Raw genomic sequence first — 21,279 nt, forward strand, 5'->3', positions numbered from 1 at the left:
GAAACTTCGCGTAATTGGGGCAGCTGCTTAATTCGGCCAAAATGCACTAGTCCCGATGTGTCCCAATTAACCGGAATCGACTGTATAAAGTTCTGGAGATCTACTGTGTGCGGAACATTTGAGGAGGGAATATTTGCCAATTTTTCGAGCAAATATTAAAACAAAAAAAGTCAAAACTACTACTATAATGATAGTAGTAGATGAAACATCAGTTAAAAATGAATGGTGTGTATTTGCAGTTTTATTTAAAACAGTGTTGTCATTTTATTAACAGAAAGTGAATTTAGCATCTTTTAATTTTTTTAGAGTCTGCAAATCTCACCACATGTTGTTAAGCTGTTTTTGACACTTTAAAGAGTATGATAAAGAGATAGAATAGATGTGGGAAATTTTCCATTATCCAGCAGGTGGTTGATAGTTGGAACAAACTTCCAACTGTTGTAGTGGAGGTCGATAACTTTAATAAGTTCAAGGCAAAACTAAACAACCATTTGGAGTGAATGGATGGGTAAAATGGGAAAGGTTTTTTTTTGGCTGATGCTATATAAGCTTGCTTTCTTGTATCATATGCCTCTGATAATGCTAAATCTGTTTTCATTCAAGCTACAATATTAATGTACAAATGTGTTAGGGCTTGTTTCAGATTCAGCACTGTATATGATATCTTGCTTTAATAGTTTCAAAGTTTTAAAATAGGAAATAAAATTTTACATTTAGAGTGATGGGCACATGAAACGAGTTTAGTAGGAAATCTTTTTATCCCGGAATTAAAATCTCTCTAGGAATGGGCTATTGCCATTTCACAAAGGGGGATCGAAAAGTGACACAAGTAATTACAGGCCTGTTAGTTTAACTTCTGTTAATAATGAAGCCACTGGTTAAAGCTCTGCAGGATTATCTAGTCAAGACTGAAGTTATAGTTCAGACACAGCATGGGTTTGTTAAGGGGAAGTCTTGTCTGACTAATTTAATTGGATACTATGATATGATCAAAAAGGAAATGGATGGAAAAAATAAATTTGATATCATAAACTTGTATTTTAGGAAAGCTTTTGATACTGTTGAACATGGAAGACTACTGTACAAGTTGGAGCAGTATGGCATTAAGGGCAAGTTGCTGTTATGGATAAAGCATTACCATTACTAAAGGCACATGATGCAAGAAAGCAAGCTTATATAGCATCAGCAAAAAAAAAAAAAAAAAACCCTACTCATTTCACCCATCCACTCCCTCCAAATGTTTGTCTACTTCTGTCTTGAATCTATTTAAGCTGTCAACTTTTACAACGTTAGCAGGAAGCTTGTTCCAGTAATCACCCACCTGCTGGTTAAAGGCAAACTTCTGCACTTCTGTCCTACAACTCTTTCCTAAACTTGAATTTATGCCCTCTGAGACGATTATTCTGAGCAAGAGGAAGAATCCCATCAGCATTGAGCATGCTCAAACCATTCATGGCTTTATACACCTCAATCAGACACCTTGCAGGTGCCTAGTCTCCAGATGCTGTAATTTGCAAAACTTAAGCCTGTCTTCATAAGAGTAACCCTTTGTTCCATTCACTAATCTTGTTGACCTTCTCTGTACTCATTCCAGCAGCTCTACATACATCTTAAAATGAGGCCTCCAGACCTGTATACAGTACTCAAGGTGCGGCCTGACCATTGCCTTATACAAGGGGATAATCACCTCCTTATCCCTGCTAGAAAAATTACTGTATATCATTGACAAGACACCATGAGCTACTCTTGCAGACCATCGGCACTGCTTAGAAAACTTCATATTTGCCTGCACAATTACTCCCAAGTCCTTTTTATTCTCTACCACTGTCAGTGTAGTACCACACAGTTGATACATTACTCTGGGGTTACTGCTTCCCATATGCAGTACTGGCATCTCCATAGCCAGGTGGGAAGGAGCAGCAGTGCATAGCACACGCTTCTTGATTAAATCAGGGTTTGAGCCCATGACCACCCAATTCGGAGGATGCAGAAAGGTCAGGAAATGACCACCGTATATCCCCAGAGCAATACGGCCTTAGTTGCTAATACTCCTAAAAACCAAATAACGACATATGCAGTAGTTTACATTTTTCAGTATTAAACTTCAGTTGCCACCTCTTAGCAGGCGCATCCGTAGCCAGGTGGGAAGGAGCAGCAGTGCGTAGCACACGCTTCTTGATTAGACCGGGGTTCGAGCCCGTCACCACCAAATACGGAGCATGCGGAAAGGTCAGGGAATGACCACCGCACCGGAGCAATATGGCCTTAGTTGCTAATGCTCCTAAAAGCCAAATAACAACAACAGCCACCTCTCAGTCTATCACCTCTACTTTTCTAGATCCTGTTGCAGTAGCATATTGTCATTACCATCATTAACCAACCTGCCAACCTTCGTATCGTCAGCAAACTTGGACACTGAGCCTGATATACCATCGTAAATATCATTAATAAATACAGAAAACAACAATGGACCCAACACTGAACCCTGAGGGACTCCACTAATAACATTAGTCCATGAAGAGCAGTGTCCATTGATTACCACTCTCTGTCTTCTCCCACTCAACCATCCCTTTATCCATAAAAGCAATTTGTCTTCCATGTACGGTGCCTCCGTAGCCAGGTAGGCAGGAGCAGCAGTGCATAGCACACGCTTCTTGATTAGACCAGGGTTCGAGCCCATGACCACCGCATATCCCCTGAGGAATATGGCCTTAGTTGCTAATGCTCCTAAAAACCAAATAACAACAACATCTTCAATGTGCAACAGTATCAAAGGCCTTTCTTAGATCCAAATATATGATATCAAAATTATTCTTTGCATCCAGTTGCTTTGTCACCATATCACAGTATCCAATCAAATTAGCATTAGCATTAGTAGAGGCATATGATGCAAGAAAGCAAGCTTTGCAGCATCAGCCAAAAAAAAAAAAAAAAAACCCTTCCACTTCACCCCTCCATTCTTCCGAAATACCTGTCCAGCTGAACCTTAAATTTATTTAGGCTATCAACTTCCACAACAAGGGATGGAAGTCTGTTCCACCAATCAACTACCAGCTGGCTAAAGGCAAATTCCCGCATATCTATCCTACATCTGTCTTTCCTCAATTTCAATTAATGCCCTCTCAGGTGTTTATTCTGAGCAAGAGGAAGAATCCCATCAGCATTGAGCATGCTCAAACCATTCAAGGCTTTGTACACCTCTATCAGATCACCTCGCCAGTGCCTAGTCTCCAGACACTGTAATTTGCAAACTTAAGCCTTTCTTCGTAAGAGCAACCCTTCGTTCTGTTCATGAACCTTGTTGCCGTTCTCTGTACTCGTTGCAGCAGCTCTACATCCTTCTTGAAATGAGGCCTCCAGACCTGGATACAGTACTCAATGTGCGGACTGACCATTGCCTTGTACAAGGGAATAATCACCTCCCTATCCCTGCTAGAAAAATTCCTGTATATCATTGATAAGACACCATGAGCTACTCTTACAGCCTGTCTGCACTGCTCGAGAGAACTTCATATCTGCCTGCACAACCACCCCCAGGTCCCTTTCATTCTCTACCACTGTCAGTTTAGTACCACAGAGTTGATACGTTGCTCTGGGTTTGCTGTTTCCCATATGTAGTACTTTACATTTGTCATTGTTAAACTTCATTTGCCACTTCTCAGCCCATCTGCTCAACCTTTCCAGATCCTCTTGCAGTAGCATAGCGTCAGTAGCGTCCGTAACAACACTGCCAATCTTTGGATCGTCTGCAAACTTGGATATTAAGTTTGATATACCATCATCATCAATATTATTTATAAATACAGAAAACAACAATGGACCCAACACTGAATCCTGAGGGACTCCACTAATAACATTAGAACACATGAGCTGTGTCCATTAATTACCACTCTCTGTCTTCTGCCACTCAACCATCCCTTTATCCATAGCAACAATTTGCCACCAATGCCACACTGCTCCAATTTGTGCAGCAGTCTTCCATGTGCAACAATATCAAAAGCCTTTCTAAGATCCAAATATATCAAAGTTATTCCCTGCATCCAATTCTTTTGTGACTACATCATAGTATCCAATCAAATTGGTTAGGAAAGACCTTCCCTTAACAAAACCATGCTGTGTCTGAGCTTAACTGAATTCTTGTCAAGATGATCCTGCAGTGCTTCCATTAATTTTCCTGGAACAGAAGTTAAATTCACAGGTCTATAATTACTTTTGTCAGCCTTTGATCCTCCTTTGTGAATTGGGGTTACATTTGAACATCTCCAGTCTGTGGGTACCTCCCCTGAGTCCAAGGAAGCTGTCATATTATGGCTAATGGATTGTTTACTTCCTTTGCTGCCTACTTTAATATAACTGGATAGATCCCATCCACCCCAGGTGCCTTTCTTGTATTTATCTTCAACAATTCCTCCTCCACTTTACTCTCAATTATTACAAGATCATCTAGCTCACTGCCAGTGTTTACTTCATCTATGGCATTCCCCTTCCTGAATAACTCCTCGTGTGTGAATGTAGATGCAAAATATTGATTTCGTTTGTTAGCTACCTGCGCAGGATCACGAACAGTTGAACCATCGATATCAAGTGGACCAATCTGATTCATCCCCTTCCTTCTAGAGTTTACATAAGTAAAGAACTCCTTGCTGTTTTTGTTTGCATCCCTTGCCAAAAATTTCTCATAATCTGCCTTCGCCTGCCTAACCTCCTTTGTAACTTGGTTACAGATCAACTTATATCTATGATAGGCTTCTGTGTCACATGATAATTTATATGTATCCCATGCATTTTTCTTCTCTGGCATATGTCTCATTAGTTCATCTGACATCCATTTAAGCCTAAACCTTGAACAATATTTCTTAGTTGGTATGTAAAACCTAGTAGCTTCCAAGATAAGTTCTTTGAATGCTTCCCATTTTGAGTTTGCTATTGGCAACATTATCAGTTGGTCTCACTGTATAGAATTTAAATACTGTCTCAGACCATCGTAGTCGCCTTTACGAAAGCAATAACCCTTCCCTTTACCCCTGATGGTAGATACCTCTTTGAGTAAATCCCAGTTCAGCACACTGTGATCACTGCCACCTAGTGGTTCCTGTATGTAAAACCTAGTAGCTTCCAAGATAAGCTCTTTGAATGCTTCCCATTTTGAGTTTGCTGTTGGCAACATCATCAGTTGGTCTCACTGTATAGAATTTAAAGAGTCATCCAATAAATCCACAAAACCCTTGCTAGTGTGTGAGTGACCAACCAACAAATTCCAGTCAATATCTGGGAAATTAAAATCCCCTATTATAAGACTCTCTGATTTACTGGCCCACTCTATTTCTCTGTACTGTTTCTTATTATACTCATCAGAGTCATTAGGCCTATAGCACACTACTACTCTCAATTTTGATCTCCCAATGCTTATGTCACACCAAACTGACTTGACACTGCACTGTCCAGCGATGTCAGCTGGCTTCACTTCCTTGGATTTTATGTTTGTTTGTTTGTTTGTTATTTGGTTTTTAGGAGCATTAGCAACTAAGGCCATATTGCTCTGGGATATGCAGTGGTCATTCCCTGACCTTTCCGCTTCCTCCGTATTTGGTGGTGACGGGCTCGAACCCCGGTCTAATCAAGAAGCGTGTGCTACGCACTGCTGCTCCTTCCCACCTGGCTACGGAGGCGCCTGGATTTTATGTGTTTCTTAACTAATAGCATAACCCCTCCTCCCCTCTCTATCCTTTCTGTAGACATTGTACTCCCCAAATTCCAGTTCTTCTCCCTTCCTATCCTGTCTATCCTTTCTGCAGACGTTGTACTCCCCAAATTCCAGTTCTGCATTACTTATATCTGTGTGACACCCCGTCTCTGATATTCCAACAATATCCGCCTTTGATGCTTTGTGCAATACCTCAAATTCATCAAATTTATTTACCAAACTCTTAGCATTGGTGTGCATGCATTGTGTACATGCAAAACTCCTAGCATTGGTGTAAACCTGTTCTTTTTCTTAGCTACCCTAATACAACCCATGTGTTTACTTGTACCCCAATGACTCCCAGCAGTCTGTGAAATATCCTACATCTTATTTTCCAAGATGCTGCTCATTCCAATAGATGCAAGAATCATTTTCACCTCTGCCAGTGGCTACTGTTAATCTGTTAGTCCTTGTATCCCCCCAATCTAGCAGTTTTCCAACCCACCTAACACTGCCTCTATAGCATCAGCAAACATTCTTGCACCCTTTCTAGTTAAGTGTATCCCATCCCTGCAGAAGCAGTCTCTCCTGTTAACAAGTACAGACCAGGCTGAAAAAAATTCTACCCCTTGAGCCTTGCACAAGCTTTCCAGGGCTGAATTGATCGACAGGGCTCTCATCATATACTCCCTCCTATCGTATCTGTGCAGAATTGCAGACACTTTCAAATTCAACCCTGATTCACGGCTTTTTTTCAACAGTGACCTGTACTTGTCAGTACAGGTCACTGTTGAAAACACAGTACAAGACTTCCCCTTAACAAACCCCTGCTGCGTCCAAGATGTAACTGAAGTCTTGTCTAGAATATCCTTCAGTGCTTCTTTAACCAGTGCCTCCATTAATTTCCCTGGAACAGAAGTTAAACTAACAGTTCTGTAATTACTTGTGTCACCCTTTGATCCTCCTTTGTGAATTGGGATCATATTTGCACATCTCCAGTCCATGGGTACCTCCCCTGAGTCCAAAGAAGCTCTCATAATTATGGCTAAGGGTTTGCTTACTTCCTTTGCTGCCTCCTATAATATAACTGGATAGATCCCATTCACCTCGTGTGTCTTTCTTATGTTTATCTTCGACAGTTTCTTCTCCACTTTGCTCTCAATTATTACAAAATCTTCTAGCTTACTGCTAGAGTTTAATTCACCTCTGGCATTCCTCTCCCTGAATAACTCCTCATGTGGGAATATAGATGCAAAATACTCATTTAGTTTGTTAGCTACCTGAGCAGGATCATCAACAGTTGAACCATCGATATCAAGTGGACCATTCTGATTCATCCCCTCGCAAAGAATTCTTTGCTGTTTTTCTTTGCATCCTTTGCCAAAGAGTTCTCATAATCTGCCTTTGCCTGCCTAACCTCCTTTGTGACTTGGTTACAGACTAGCTTATATCTATCATAGACTTCCAATTCACCTGTTAATTTATGTGTGTCCCATAAATTTTTCTTCTTTGCCACATGTCTCACTAGTTCATCTATTTGAAATACATAAATCTGTATAATAGACTGTGATCATAGTGACAAACAAATCGTGAACAGGCACAATATGGCCCAAGAAGCCCTTGTGCCAAAAAAACCCAAATACAACAACAACAACAACTAGTTCATCTGACCTCCATTTAGGCCTAAACCTTGAACAGTATTTCTTAGTTGGTATGAAAGCTTAGTAGATTCCAAGATTAATTCTTTGAATGCTTCCCATTTTGAATTCGCTGTTGGTAACAACATCAGTTGGACCTGCCATATAGATTTTAAATACTGTCTTAGACCACCATAGTCACATTTACGAAAGCAAAAACCCTTCCATTTACCCCTAATGGTAATGACCTCTTTGAGTAAATTCCACCTCAGCACACTGCGATCACTGCCACCTAGTGGTTCCTTTATCTGCAGATTCTTAATGCATGAAGAATCACTACTGATAATAAGATCAAGATATTAGTCCCTCTACTTGCCTCCTGAACATGCTGCTGTAGAAAACAATCATCGAATAAATCCACAAAAGCCTAGCTAGTGTTGCGAGTGACCATTTTACAAATTCCAGTCAATATCTGGGAAATTAAAATCCCCCATTATAAGACACATTGATTTATTGGCCCACTCTATATCTCTGTACAGTTGTTTATTATACTCATTATAGTCATTAGGCCTATAACACACTCCTACTCTCAATTTTGTTTTCCCATTGCTTATGTCTCCCTAAACTGATTTGACACTGCACTGTCCAAGTGAGTACAGCCTGTAAACTGGCTGTACTTACTTGGATTTTATGTTTCTTAACTGATTGCAAAACAGCTCCTCCCTTCCTGTACATATTGTTCCCCAAATTCCAGTTCTGCATTTCTTATATCTGTGTGATACCACATCTCTGATATCCCAACAATATCTGCCTTTGATGTTTTGACCAACACCTCAAATTCATCAACCAAACTCCTAGCATTGGTGTACACACAAGTATACATGCATCTATCCTATTCTTAGCTATCCTAATACAGCCCATGTATTTACTTGTTCTGCAATGACTCCTAGCTGTCTCTGGAATCCCGTTCACCTTGTTTTCCAGGCTGCTCCTCATTCCAATAGAAGCAGTGCAAGAATCACTTTCACCTCTGCCTGCGGCTACTGTTAATCTGTTAGTCCATGTATTCCCCAAAGCTAGCAGCTCTCCGACCCACCTGACACCACCTCGATAGCATCAGCAAATATTCTTGCACCCTTTCTTTTTAAGTGTATCCCATCCCTTTAGAAGCAGTCTCTCCTGTTGACAAGCACAGACCAGGCTGAGAAAAATTCTACCCCTTGATCTTTGCACAATCTCTGCAGGACCAAATTGATCAACAAGGCTCTCATCATAATTTTACTCTCTCCTATCATGTCTGGGTAGTGTGTTAAGTAATTCTGCCAGTCTCCTACCTATTCTAAAGGGATGGTTGAGTGGGAGAAGACAGATAGTGGTAATCAGTGGACACTGCTTTTCGTGTGTTAATGTTATTAGTGGAGTTCACTCGGGGTTCGGTGTTGGGCCAGTTGTTGTTTTCTGTATTTATGAATGATATTGATGAAGGTATATCAGGATTAATGTTCAAGTTTGCAGACATTTTTTGCAACAAGTTTGCAACACATTTTTCCAACACATGGATATCTATAAATATTCTTGGTCATAGGAGACAAGACAAATTAGATCAGTTATAGATTACATTATTTCAAAACATTCAGGGGCATACGTATTGAAAGATGTCAGAGTTTATAGAAAAGCTGAATGTGGATCTGACCATTTTCTTGTTAAAACAATGCTGAGGTGGAACTGGATTAAGAAAATACGCACAGACAACCAACAATGCAGGGAAGGAGAAATGCTACAAGTTGATCAATTTAATGTTGAACTAATTCAGGACGACAGCATTAGAAACAACTGCACCCAGAGATTGGATGCTGCAATTAACATAGAGATAAAATGTAATACTGAAGAAATCTACGAATATTTAAAAAATATTGTAAAAAAAAAGCTCATGAAATCCTTGCCAAAAAGAAGAGCCAAGGACCAAAAAATACCTGAATTGCAGAGAAAGTAAGAGCTACTGTAGAGGAAAAGAAACTTGCATATCTGAAATGGCTGGGTGATAGGAATGATGCATATAGGAACATTTGTGTTGAAAAGAAGAAAATAGCCAATCAGTTGGTAGTAAAAGTGAAAAATGAAGAATGGGAAAGGAAATGTGCGAGTATTGATAGCAAATTGGGCTTCAAGCGATCAGCGGAATCATGTAAGGTCCTTAAAGACTTGTGAAAACAGAATAAACACAACGCTGGTTTGAAATTAATACTTTTGAAAGACTGGATGAAGGACTTTTAAAAGAAGACCGGGAAGAGTTCAAGATGGTGGAGGATTTTAGTGAAGAAGACTCAGGCTTAAAAGTTTCTGTTAGGGAAGTGGAACTCTTGCTAAAGGAAGGAAGGAAGGAAGGAATGGCAAGTCACCTGGACCAGGAGGAGTTTATATGGAACTTCTGAAATACGGAGGGAGAGGAGTGGCTGTTCTGATACAAAAACTGTTAAATAGTATACTGAGAGGAGAAGAAATACCGAAATAAATGATAACAGGATATATTACATCAATTTATAAGAAGGGCATCGGAAAAGATATTCAAATTACAGAGGAATATGCATCCTGAACCTGCTGTTAAAGATTCTTGGAAAATGGATCAGGAACCATTTAGAAGCCTGAATTGAGGTGTCAGAAGAACAAAGTGGTTTTTTTCAGCCGGGAGGTCATGTATAGACTATATCTCAACAGTATGACAGATCCTTGAAAAGGCATATGACAGTGTTCCAAGAAAACTTATGGGAAGCACTAAAAGAGGCAAATATTGATAGACAACCAATTAACATTATTAAGACAATTTACAGGAATAACAGATGCAGAATTAAAGTGGGATCAGCTTTGTCACCTGAATTCCACACTTCAAAAGGCTGCTTACAAGGCTGTTGCATGTCACCAACACTTTTTGAAATTTCTATTGACATCTGCCTAAGATTCTGGTCAAAAAAAATGCAATAAAATGGGATTGCCGATTAATAAGAACACCTATATTCACAGTTTACTTTTTGCAGACGATCAGGTGGTGATAGTACAGGATTTAGAAGATGCAGACTATGCATGTTGTCAATTGTTTGAGGAATATAAACAATGGGATTTAAAAATCAATTTTAGCAAGACTGAAATGTTGTCTTCAGGATCAGGACACGTTCTAAATATTGCAGGTTTTAAAATCAAACAAGTCGATAAATTCAAATATTTGGGATCAATCTTACAAAGTGATGGATCATCCCAAGCAGAGATCAATAAGAGAATTGAAGGCTATCGGCATGTTAAATTCTGTTCTATGGAGCAGAAATATCCTAAATAAAACAAAGAAACTTATATTTCAAATGATTGTACAAAGTCTTCTGTTGTATGGAGCGTTGAAAAGACGAGTGGAAAACAAATTGCTCTCCACAAAAATGGATTTTTGGAGACACTCAGCAAGAACTTCTAGAAGAGACAGAAAATGGAATGAAGACATAAGAGAGAAAATGGAAGCGAAATATAATATTATTGACATTATCAAAGAAAAGTGTCAAACATGGTATGGACATATAAAATGGATGCAAGAAACCAGATATCCAAAGGCTATCCTGGAAGAAGGAGAAGAGGAAGACCTAGGAGGACATGGATGAATGGAGTACGGGAGTGCATGACAGCCCAAGGCTTAACTGACCAAGACACCTTGAACCACACTTTATGGCAGGAAAAAATTCCTACCAAAAAATAACTCATAGGCTGAGGAAACCCATTGTAAATGGAAACACTCCTCTTGAAGAAGAAGGAGAAAATCCATATTCAGAAATATGATATATAGATGTAATTTATTTTTACTTTTCACATATATACGCATCAGATTTTGCTTTTAATGCTGAAATGTTTTTTTCTTTGCATTATATGGGAATTTAATATTAGTGCAGTCGAAAATATGTAGGTTCAACTATCACTGAGTTGAATTCATTTACTAATCTTATAAATTTTTTTGCCAGTCAAGTGAATGTTTATGTGGAATGTAAGCGGAAGAGCCTTGAAATCATGAAAAGTGAGCTGTTTTGTTACTGCTCCTCAATTTGTTTTTGATATATTTTCGTTCATTTGAAATTTATTCTACAAAATAAAGAAAATAAAAAGTAATTATAAATACTGAAATCACACTTTTTTTTTTTTCTTTTTGTTTTTGTGAAACATTGTCAAAATGTTTCACAAAAACTGGTTGCCTGGAAAATGTAGAGGACGTAATATTGAATTCTTTTGTTGTATTTTTTAGACTTCCACAATTTTCTTAAAGAGAATACTCCCATAACTGTATATACACAGTTCCATTCATAATTTTCAGAAGAAATTTTTCTTTTATTGTAAACCAATACATTTAGATGGACTTAGCTTAGAAAATAATTACTTGTACTGAATTTTTCTCAAAAATTTTCATTCAAACAAAATGTACTAAGCACTAATAATAAAGGAGGTCTTCTGGGACCTAGGAATATTTTTATTATAGTGAAAATTAGTATTCATTAAAGTGGTATCCAATTTTACTGTACATACATGGATTGGAACTCAGAACATCTTTCCACTTGACTGAGAAGGAAATCTGTTTCTTCAAATTTCAGACAGAATGCAAACATTTCTTTATAAAATCCTTAACACAGTAAGTCTGAGATTTTTTTTTTTTTTTTTTTAACCATGTTCCTGCAACTAAAAAGAGTGGTCATGATTACTGTCGAATATATGTAGAAAAGGCCTCAGGTTTTGTAAAACTGAGAGTGATTAAATGTCAAATAGTATTTTTTGTTATGCATTATATAAATCAAACTGTACAGAATTTTCTCTATATTAATCACAGAATTTGCATTTTTGTAGTATTCTTTCATACTGTTAACCTCTGTTACACACTATAGGCTTCCATGATGTTTTTGGTTAAAATGGTATTGCTCCAAAGTTGTTAGTATAAATTATGAATGTGCACATAGTCTTAAATTTTTTAAGGGTATATTTATATTTTTATTCAAATGATTTATTGAATAAAAACACCCTGAAACTATGCTAATATTTAATCTGCTTTGTTTATATCTTTTTTAATTTTCAGTTACGACAAGACTTGGATACTTGCCTTGAGCAGTTAGGTGTTGAAAATGAAGAACAGTCATCCATAAAAAATAGGCCAAAAATATTTCCATTACCAGAACCATTGGCATCTAGTACTCCTAAATTTGGGAAACGAGGTTAATAAAATCATCTTATTTTGTGTGCATGCATGCATGTTCTGTTATATGGTCCTTAGTTTATCTTTTTTAGCCATCAAGATCTTCCATATTAAAATTAAATACAGAAATTCGTTCTGTAATTAATCTGGGTAGTGGGATAGATGGATATAGTAAGTGTTTGAAAGGTACCAGTGTTATATTTTTATCCATTTCTGTAGAAACAAGCAGCTTCATTTTCTTCAGTAATAACAGTATATTATGACCATACATCTTTTGATTTGTGAAAATCCACATTATGAACTTTAATTCATATGAACCAGAACTTTTAACACCAGAAATTTGATGTATGAACTGCTGATATTGAAAAAAATCACAAGATATCCTCTTTTGAAGGTAAAATCAATGAAATACTTTCAGCATATACATTTAGCTTTCATTAGCAACACTATTTTTTGTAGGAATGGAGACTGTGATGCTGGTGAATGCTCAAAGTTGAGACCAGCTAATATAAGATTATAATTTATATATGTGGTAATTAATTTTTGAGTGTCTGCAAGGAAGAATGGGTTGACATCAAGATCTTCCTGACTTTGAAAATGGAATGATTGTGGGGACACAATCTGAATGTTCCAGGATCTCAACAGCCAACATGGTTAAGCACTCCCATTCTGTGGTGTCTCATGGCTGAGTGAACATCCAATCAGAGGTCACATGTGGGACAGTCACTTGTGGTTGATGCCATGCTGAGCATTGTCTTTTGTCTCAAAACACAGCAGCAACATAGCACAGTGGTCTAGAGGTCCAGATAACCACCCAGTACAATGTAGAAATAGCAAGACCAATTTCCATCTGGGAATGTCTGGATATAGCTCGTATGTGCTCTGCAGTGGCTGTCATGGGTACTTATATGAGACACAAGAAACTGCCTTGAATTGGCACATCAGCAGCAACAGTTGCCTGTTTTGATGAATGTTGTTTCCAATTCTATCATTCTGATGGGTGTATCCACATTTGGGAAAAGCACCATGATGCTGTGGCATTGTTGGTGTTTGGCAGGCTGGAGGCAGTGGTATTGTGGTGTAAGTGTAATTGTGTTTAGGGTGAAGCGGCACCAGGAGTTTCCCCCATCTTCGCATAGTTGTGTAGTTTACGTTTGGGTGTGTTACAGTACACTGTAAATGCCAGAGATTTAAAAGTATTTTAAATTGTGCGGGTCTTGCTGGTAAAAGTGTGCGGGTCTTGGATCATTTAGTGTCATGTACCACTGTTCTTCTGGTCGTTTAGCTGCTGGATCCCTGTTGGTGCCCAGTGTTGCCCCACTTATGTCTCGTGGAGGCAGACCAGGAACCTAGTAGCTTATATATACTCTGGCAGGTCCTGCCACCTAATTTCCTGAGATTTCGGTGGCTAGGACCTAAAAAAAAAAAAAAAATATATATATATATATATATATATATATATATATATATATATATAGTGTCCATATACATACGTACATACATATATAAAATATTGTAATCACTTTTGGGAACTGTTCTCATGTCATGTCCTGGATCTTCTGATCACTGTTAATCAAAGGCTCAATGGGAATGCCTACCTTTCTGTTGTTGCCAAGTCATCATGTATCCAGGCAACTTCAGTGTCTGTCAACAGCAAGCCTTTGTAGCACTCTGCTGTAAGGCTTGCAGGTTGCAACTGGTTTCAGGAACATGACAACAAATTCTCCATCCTCCCATGGCCTTCCAGCTCGCCTGATCTAAACTGAGTTGAGTGTGTTTGGGACCTCCGGGGAAAAGGACATTCAAGGCTACAACCATCCACCTGACAATGTGCATGCATTACTGGACATATTGTACAGTATGTACAGTAATGGGCACTTTGTGCAATTCATGGGCTGCACTACCACAGGACACCCTGTGGGGTCCATACCAAGACACATATGCTGTGTTACCGGCAAAAGGTATTAGGTAGGTGTTGATAATACAAAGCCAGCTCAGTGTATGTTTCTAATATATACCATATGCCAGTACAATTTTTTTTTTTTTTTTTTTACTGAATTTTTACTACTGTGGTATTTCATGGCAGTGAGAGGTAGTCAATCAACAAAATCCTGAGTGTGGATATATATGTGAATATTTTAAAAGTTGTAGTGCATAAAGAAAGAAGCAAATTTTATTGACAATCCAGAAACTTCCATTAATTTAGACAGCATCATCTGTTGAAAATAAAAAGAAAATTTTATGAAAATGTTTATATTAAAAACTGAATTGAATTGAAAGATTTAAAATCAAATATAACATGAATAATAAACAAACTCTAATTAATGAATTAAATGTTCCGAATCGTGACTTTAAAAGAGTCATTTACTCTGCAGGTTATTTTGATTAAGAGACAGCTACAAATTATTAAACTATTATACCTTGGTTATTACCTTTGTTGATGGCATGTTTCAGAAACTCTTCCAGTTCCTAGGTCACAAGCACCACATCCTCCCAGTGATAAGGATGTCTGTTTAAGTAAAAAAAAAAAAAAAAAAAAAAAAAAAAAAAAAAAAAATTAAATAAAATGAAAAAATAAAAATTGCTCTATATTAATACTGGAATCATTAATATAATTTACTTTATTTATATAACTTTGCACTATTTATTGAACTGTAATCATATATATAATATATGATTATATTTCAGTTCTGATATCTTCCCTTGTTTTGCCTTTTCCTCACTTTTCCCCCCTTTACTCTTCCCTCTTTCCCTGGGACATAACTAACTTGCTACAACTCAATTCAGACCAGCCTCATTTTCTGAACTTATGATTTATTATTTAAATAACACAATCTTTAATAGCTGCCTACACTAAAGGTGTAGTATGTGTATGTGTACACATAATTATAAATTTGAGACCACAAAAAATAGTAAAAAATCTAAAACAGATTATACTATAATACAAATTCCAATGATAATACAAACTTGCATAATAATAGAATGAATTAAATTAATTAATAAACCAGTCAAGTTTGAAAATACTGAAAATAATTAAAGTGTATAAAACACACACTTGCATGCATCTAAATGTGCATTCATAAGTGCATCCTCTGCATGCGCTTCTATAACAAAGAAAATTTGTGTGGTTCAGGATCCCATTTGGTTCCACCACAATCCTAGCTTAGGTGTCGTGGTAGTTGGAGTTCTCCTGTTTAAATAGCCCTTTAGTATCCCCCTCCCACCAAATATAATAATAATGATAATGAGAAGTATAATACAAGAATAATAATAAGAAGAGTGGAAGAAAGCCCTAGCAGAATTTGAGGGAATGAACCCTGTGAAGCCAAACACCATACCAGAGCAGAGAACCAGCAGAATCCCGTGGCAAGTTACAGACTACCTCAATAGGCGAATAATACTGCATTATCTCAACAACAACGAAGTAACACTAGACACCATCTTCACAGCCATCTACTGTGCTGCTGTAGCAATACCAGGATGAACAGAATGGAAACCAGAGAACAACAACATAGTGCAAAGACAAGGAACCACAAGCCTGGAAAAGAAAGCTACAGCAGAAGAGATGAGTGAAGATAGGCCAATTGATCCAGCACCAACAGGGTAACAGATGTAATAAACTGTTCAGAAAAGTGAAGGCCATCCTCAAGAAAGACAACATCCACAGCAAACACGAGACCTATAACCAGAGATTTGAAGTATACCTTGACATCCTTGAGTAGATACTCCTAGAACTCTGCAAGAAGCTTTGCTATTACAGGGAGAGCCCAGAACAAAACGGACAACAGAATATTTGATGAAAAATAGAGGGCCTTCTACAGGAAAATCGGACAAGATGAGAAGGAAGGCAATGGACTCCCTAACCAGAACGCACTCGAGAGTGCTGGGGTAAACTGTAGAGCAGCAAAGTTAGCCAAATGGACTTATTCCCTGGATAGTTTTAAAACAGAATAAAACTGAGAACTTACAAGAGATGACACAATGGGATATTCTCGAGGAAGAAGTACAATGGTCAGTCAGAAAGTCCCACAACTGGAATAGTCCCCAGGATGTTGTTTGTTTGTTATTTGGTTTTTAGGAGCATTAGCAACTAAGGCCATATTGCTCCGGGATATGCAGTGGTCATTCCCTGACCTTTTGCATCCTCCATATTTGGTGGTGAGGGGCTCGAACTCCGGTCTAATCAAGAAGCGTGTGCTACGCACTGCTGCTCCTTCCCGCCTGGCTACAGTCCCCAGGAATAGATAACATCAACAACTACTGGTACAAGAAATTCAGCTACACACACACACACACACACACACACACACACACACACACACACACACACACAGTCACATAGCGGAGTAGTTTATCCAGATAATAAGGCACACGACACGATCCAAGTCTCTGACTCAAGTAATTGCCTACCTGAAGGCTAAGGAAAAAGACACCACACACCTAGCAAAGTACAGACCAATCGCCTGTCTCCCAACAATGTACAAGATCCTGATCAGCTGCATAACTAAGAAGATATCAGACCACTAGGAGAACCAGAGCATCATGGCTGAGCAGCAGATGGGATGGAAGCAGATGAGCAAAGGATGCAAGGAGCAATTGACCATTGATGCTTCAGTTATGGAGCAAGCCTACAAGAAGCACCACACCCTATACATGACCTACATCAACCACCACGAGGCTTTCTACTCTGTGCTCCATAGCTGGCTAATGGACACTGAAGACCTGCAAAGTCAACCTGACACATTTCCTTGAAGTGTCCATGGCAAGATGTAGGATCACCATCAAGATTGATAATATCACAACCATACCAATACCCATCAGAAGAGGAATCTTCCAGGGAGATGCAACGAGCCCACTATGGTTCTGTCTAGCACTCAACCCATTGTCCACCATTCTCAATAACAGCAAGTACGGACATACCCTAAAAGAAGGGAGAAAGAACCTTTACACCCTCTCTCACCCGATTTACATGGATGACATCAAACTCTATGCTGCAACTGAGAATCAACTCCAATAGCTACTCCTGATCACCAAAGAGTTTAATGCTGATATCAGGATGCAATTTGTCCTAAATAAAGGCATGACGCATGGAAGTTAGACAGGTAAAGGCAGATTATGAGAAATCCTTGGCAAAGGATGCAAAGAAAAATAGCAAAGAGTTCTTTACTTATGTAAATTATAGAAGGAAAGGGATGAATCAGATTGGACCACTTAACATAGATGGGTTGACTATTGGTGATCATGCTCAGGTAGCTGATAAACTGAATGAATATTTTGCATCAACATTCACACATGAGGAGTTATTCAATGAGGGAAGTGCCAGAAGTTTATCAAGCTCTAACAGGGAGCTAAGTGATTTTGTAATAACTGAGAGCAAAGTGGAGGAGAAATTGTTGAAGTTAAACAAAAGAGGCACCTGGGGTGGATGGGATCTATCCAGTTATATTAAAGGAAACAAGCAAACCCTTAGCCATAATAATGAGAGCTTCCTTGGACTCAGGGGAGGTCCCCATTGACTGGAGGTATGCAAATGTATCACCAATTCAGAAAGGGAGTTCAAAAGGTGACACAGGTGACTATAGACCTCTTAGTTTAACTTATGTTCCGGGGAAAATAATGGAAGCACTGGTTAAAGATGCATTGCAGGATCATCTAGACAAGTCTGCAGTAATAGTTAAGACACAGCATGGGTTTGTTAAAGGGAGGTCTTGTCTGACCAATTTGATTGGATACTATGATGTGGTATCATTCTTCTCATGTATGTGTAATTAAAAAAAAAATTGAAATTTATAAGGATATGGTCTTGTAGTGTTTTGTATGATCGATGTCAACTCTCAGGTAGCGTTTTCTCTTCATATAAGTTAAGATTTACAGTAAATTAACCTATAATTTAATCATGAATTTTAATTTGTAACTGAGTCATTTGTAAAATGCATGATATCAGATTAGTCTGGTGTCAGAAATATTCAGTAGGCAGAAAAATAACTGTATTTATAGTTTGAAATGCAATATTTTATTAAACTTACTTTTTTCTCTTTATAGGAAAAGCAGATCCAGTCAACCAAGTAAGTAATTAACTTTTGTTCATTCTTCACTTTAATGATTTAAATTTACATCACACTTAAAAATCTTTAGTTTAGTTTTGTGTATCAAGAAACTTCTGTGGTTTGTCAGAAATCTCAAACTGCTGAAATTGTGATTTACTATAATTGATGAAACTACTACTTCAGCTGGGTAGTGCCCAGAAAACAGTGCCACTGGCCCTTTTTTTTTCCACTTTCACTGATTGTTTTTCTGAATGTAAAAGAATCATACCAAACACAACGTGCACTTATATACAGGGTGATTCACTACCAGTGTGACAAACCTGCAGGAGGTGTAGGGGGCACAAAGACGAATCGGAATCACATAGCATTGCAGGGTCTGAAATGCTTTTGTCATGCAGTAGAGGACATTGAACGGGAGGTCGCGTGAACAGTGATCCTGCTGGAAGTCAGCATTTGCGAACCGGTTCCCGAGGTAGTAGGATGGACGAGTATTCAAACGTTGAACTGGCCGACATGCACCTCGCGTATGGAGCTGCGGACTGTAATGGGTGCACCGCTGTGTGCTTGTACCAGGAACGTTTCCCGCACAGGCATGCTGCTCATCATACGATTTTAATCGTATGTTGAGAAGGTTACGCGAGACTGGTTGTTTCACAAGAGGTACCATGAATCGAGAGCGAACGACGAGGACGCCAGACAATGAGGAGAATGTCCTACGTCTTGCAGAAGGCAATCCGAGTACGAGTACTCGAGCGATAGGCCAACGATTGGGTATTTCCCAATCCACTGTATGGAGGATACTGTCAACAAACCAAATGAGTTCATACCATCTGCAATGCGTCCAATCATTTGAGCCTGCGGATTATCCACTCCAGAGGACTTTTGCTACTTGGTTTCTTCAACAGAGCACAGCAGACAGCGCATTTGCTGCGTCCGTATTGTTCACGGGTGAGGCAAGTTTCACAAGAGAGGGAACCTTCAATCAACATAACGCCCATTTGTGGGCTTTGGAGAAACCCCATGGTACGCGAACACGTGCAACTCAACACCGTTTCTCTGTCAATGTTTGGGCCGGTATTGTTGGAGAACACCTCATTGGACCGTACCTTCTGCCCCCTTGTAGGTAGGGCAGAAGGTACGGTCTCTGGACGGTAGGGCATACTTGATCTTTCTACAGCAAGTCCTGCTCGAACTTATTGAAGAAGCACATGATCCTCAGTCGTTGCTCCCCTACATTACACCAATGACGTCCGCCAACACCTAAACGTTACATTTGGACAGCATTGGATAGGTCATGGTGGTCCGGTTCATTAGCCTGCTAGATCGCCAGACCTATCATGCCTGGACTTCTTCTGTTGGGGTCAAATGAAGACATTGGTGTACGAGGTCCCCGTTGAAAACCTCGTCGCTCGCATCTCTATAGCTGCCGAGGAGATTCGAGACACGCCAGGAATCTTCCAGAACGTTAGGGATTCCATGCAACGGTGCTGTGAAGCCTGTGTGACTGCTTCTGGTCGAACTTTCGAACACCTTCTGTAGCATGGCTTTTTGCCAATGTAAAACTTGTCATTAAAATGATTTCTGTTACACTAACGAGTTGCTGTTTCTGTTCTTTTTCTTTGCTTTTTTGTTCATGCGACCTCCCACTTGACGAAGGCATTTCGGACCCTGCAATGCTATGTGATTCCAATTCGTCTTTGTGCCCCCTACACCCCCTGCAAGTTTGTCACACTGGTAGTGAATCACCCTGTATATATATATATTAATACAGCAAACATTAGTTTGTTGTACTAATTGGCATATTATCATTTTTTTTATTTGATATTATATAAATTGGCTTTTTCTAAATTATTTCTTTCTGCAATTCCCTTTATCTTGATTTTACCCCCATCCTTTTTTTTTTTTTTTTTTTGCTTTATTATGTATGGGCTTATTTTTACTTTTCACTCTACTGGTTTGCTGTGCTACTGGAATCTGTTTCATTTATTTTTACTTAAATTTTTATATACAGCATGTGGTGGATAATTCATAGCAGCCACTAATGTTTGCTCTACTAATTTTCTTTCTATTCTTCTTCCAATTTTTTCTGTTCAATTTTTTTTTGCATATTTAGTTAAAGTTTTTTATTTATATACAGTCTGTCCTCGTATAGCATGATAGTTGTGTTCCTAGAAATCCTCGTGCAATGCAAAATCGTGCAATATAAACAACAGGCCCTATGGGAAAAGTAGGGTTAGGTGCCGACCACCCAAGATTGAACACACATTTGGAACCAAAACATTACCAAACACAATAAATAATCGGGTAATTTTAATCGTTATAAAATACTTATGTATTTTATAACGATTAAAATACGTAATAAAAATAATATTATATTATAATAAAGTATTTTTAACGAATAAAATACGTATTTTATTCGTAAAATATTTATTACATTAAATAAAATAGTCGTAATAAAATACTTACGTATTTTATAATATGTAAGTATAAATTATAATACGTAAGTCGTAATAAAATATTGCTAATGCTTTTGCTTCTATCGTAAGCAAACTTGCTTTTTGTTTGATTTTCTATCCAAAGAGATGACAGCCGTTCCATCTCTTCCAATTCTTTGTGTCTTAATCTAATGGATTTTAATTACACTTTGAGTTGTTTCCGCTATGAAAGTTGTTTTTATTTTCTCTGCATTCTTTGTAATTCTCGGCG

At 38.4% G+C, this 21,279-nt stretch overlaps 1 protein-coding gene across 2 annotated transcripts in view; it reads left to right on the top strand.

Moving 5' to 3' along the window:
* Positions 1-21,279, top strand: part of LOC150084753 (uncharacterized) — a 328,924-nt gene that overhangs the window by 39,313 nt on the left and 268,332 nt on the right. For both annotated transcript variants that reach the window (XM_090375493.1, XM_090375494.1), the window contains exons 4-5: positions 12,410-12,545; positions 18,569-18,591. In XM_090375493.1, the coding sequence (XP_090231619.1) occupies positions 12,410-12,545; positions 18,569-18,591 (159 nt within the window). The remainder of the gene's footprint in view (positions 1-12,409; positions 12,546-18,568; positions 18,592-21,279) is intronic.

The sequence above is a fragment of the Mastigoproctus giganteus genome, chromosome 6, assembly GCF_048544385.1.
Source record: "Mastigoproctus giganteus isolate SK-2022 chromosome 6, ASM4854438v1, whole genome shotgun sequence".
NCBI lineage: Eukaryota > Metazoa > Arthropoda > Arachnida > Uropygi > Thelyphonidae > Mastigoproctus > Mastigoproctus giganteus.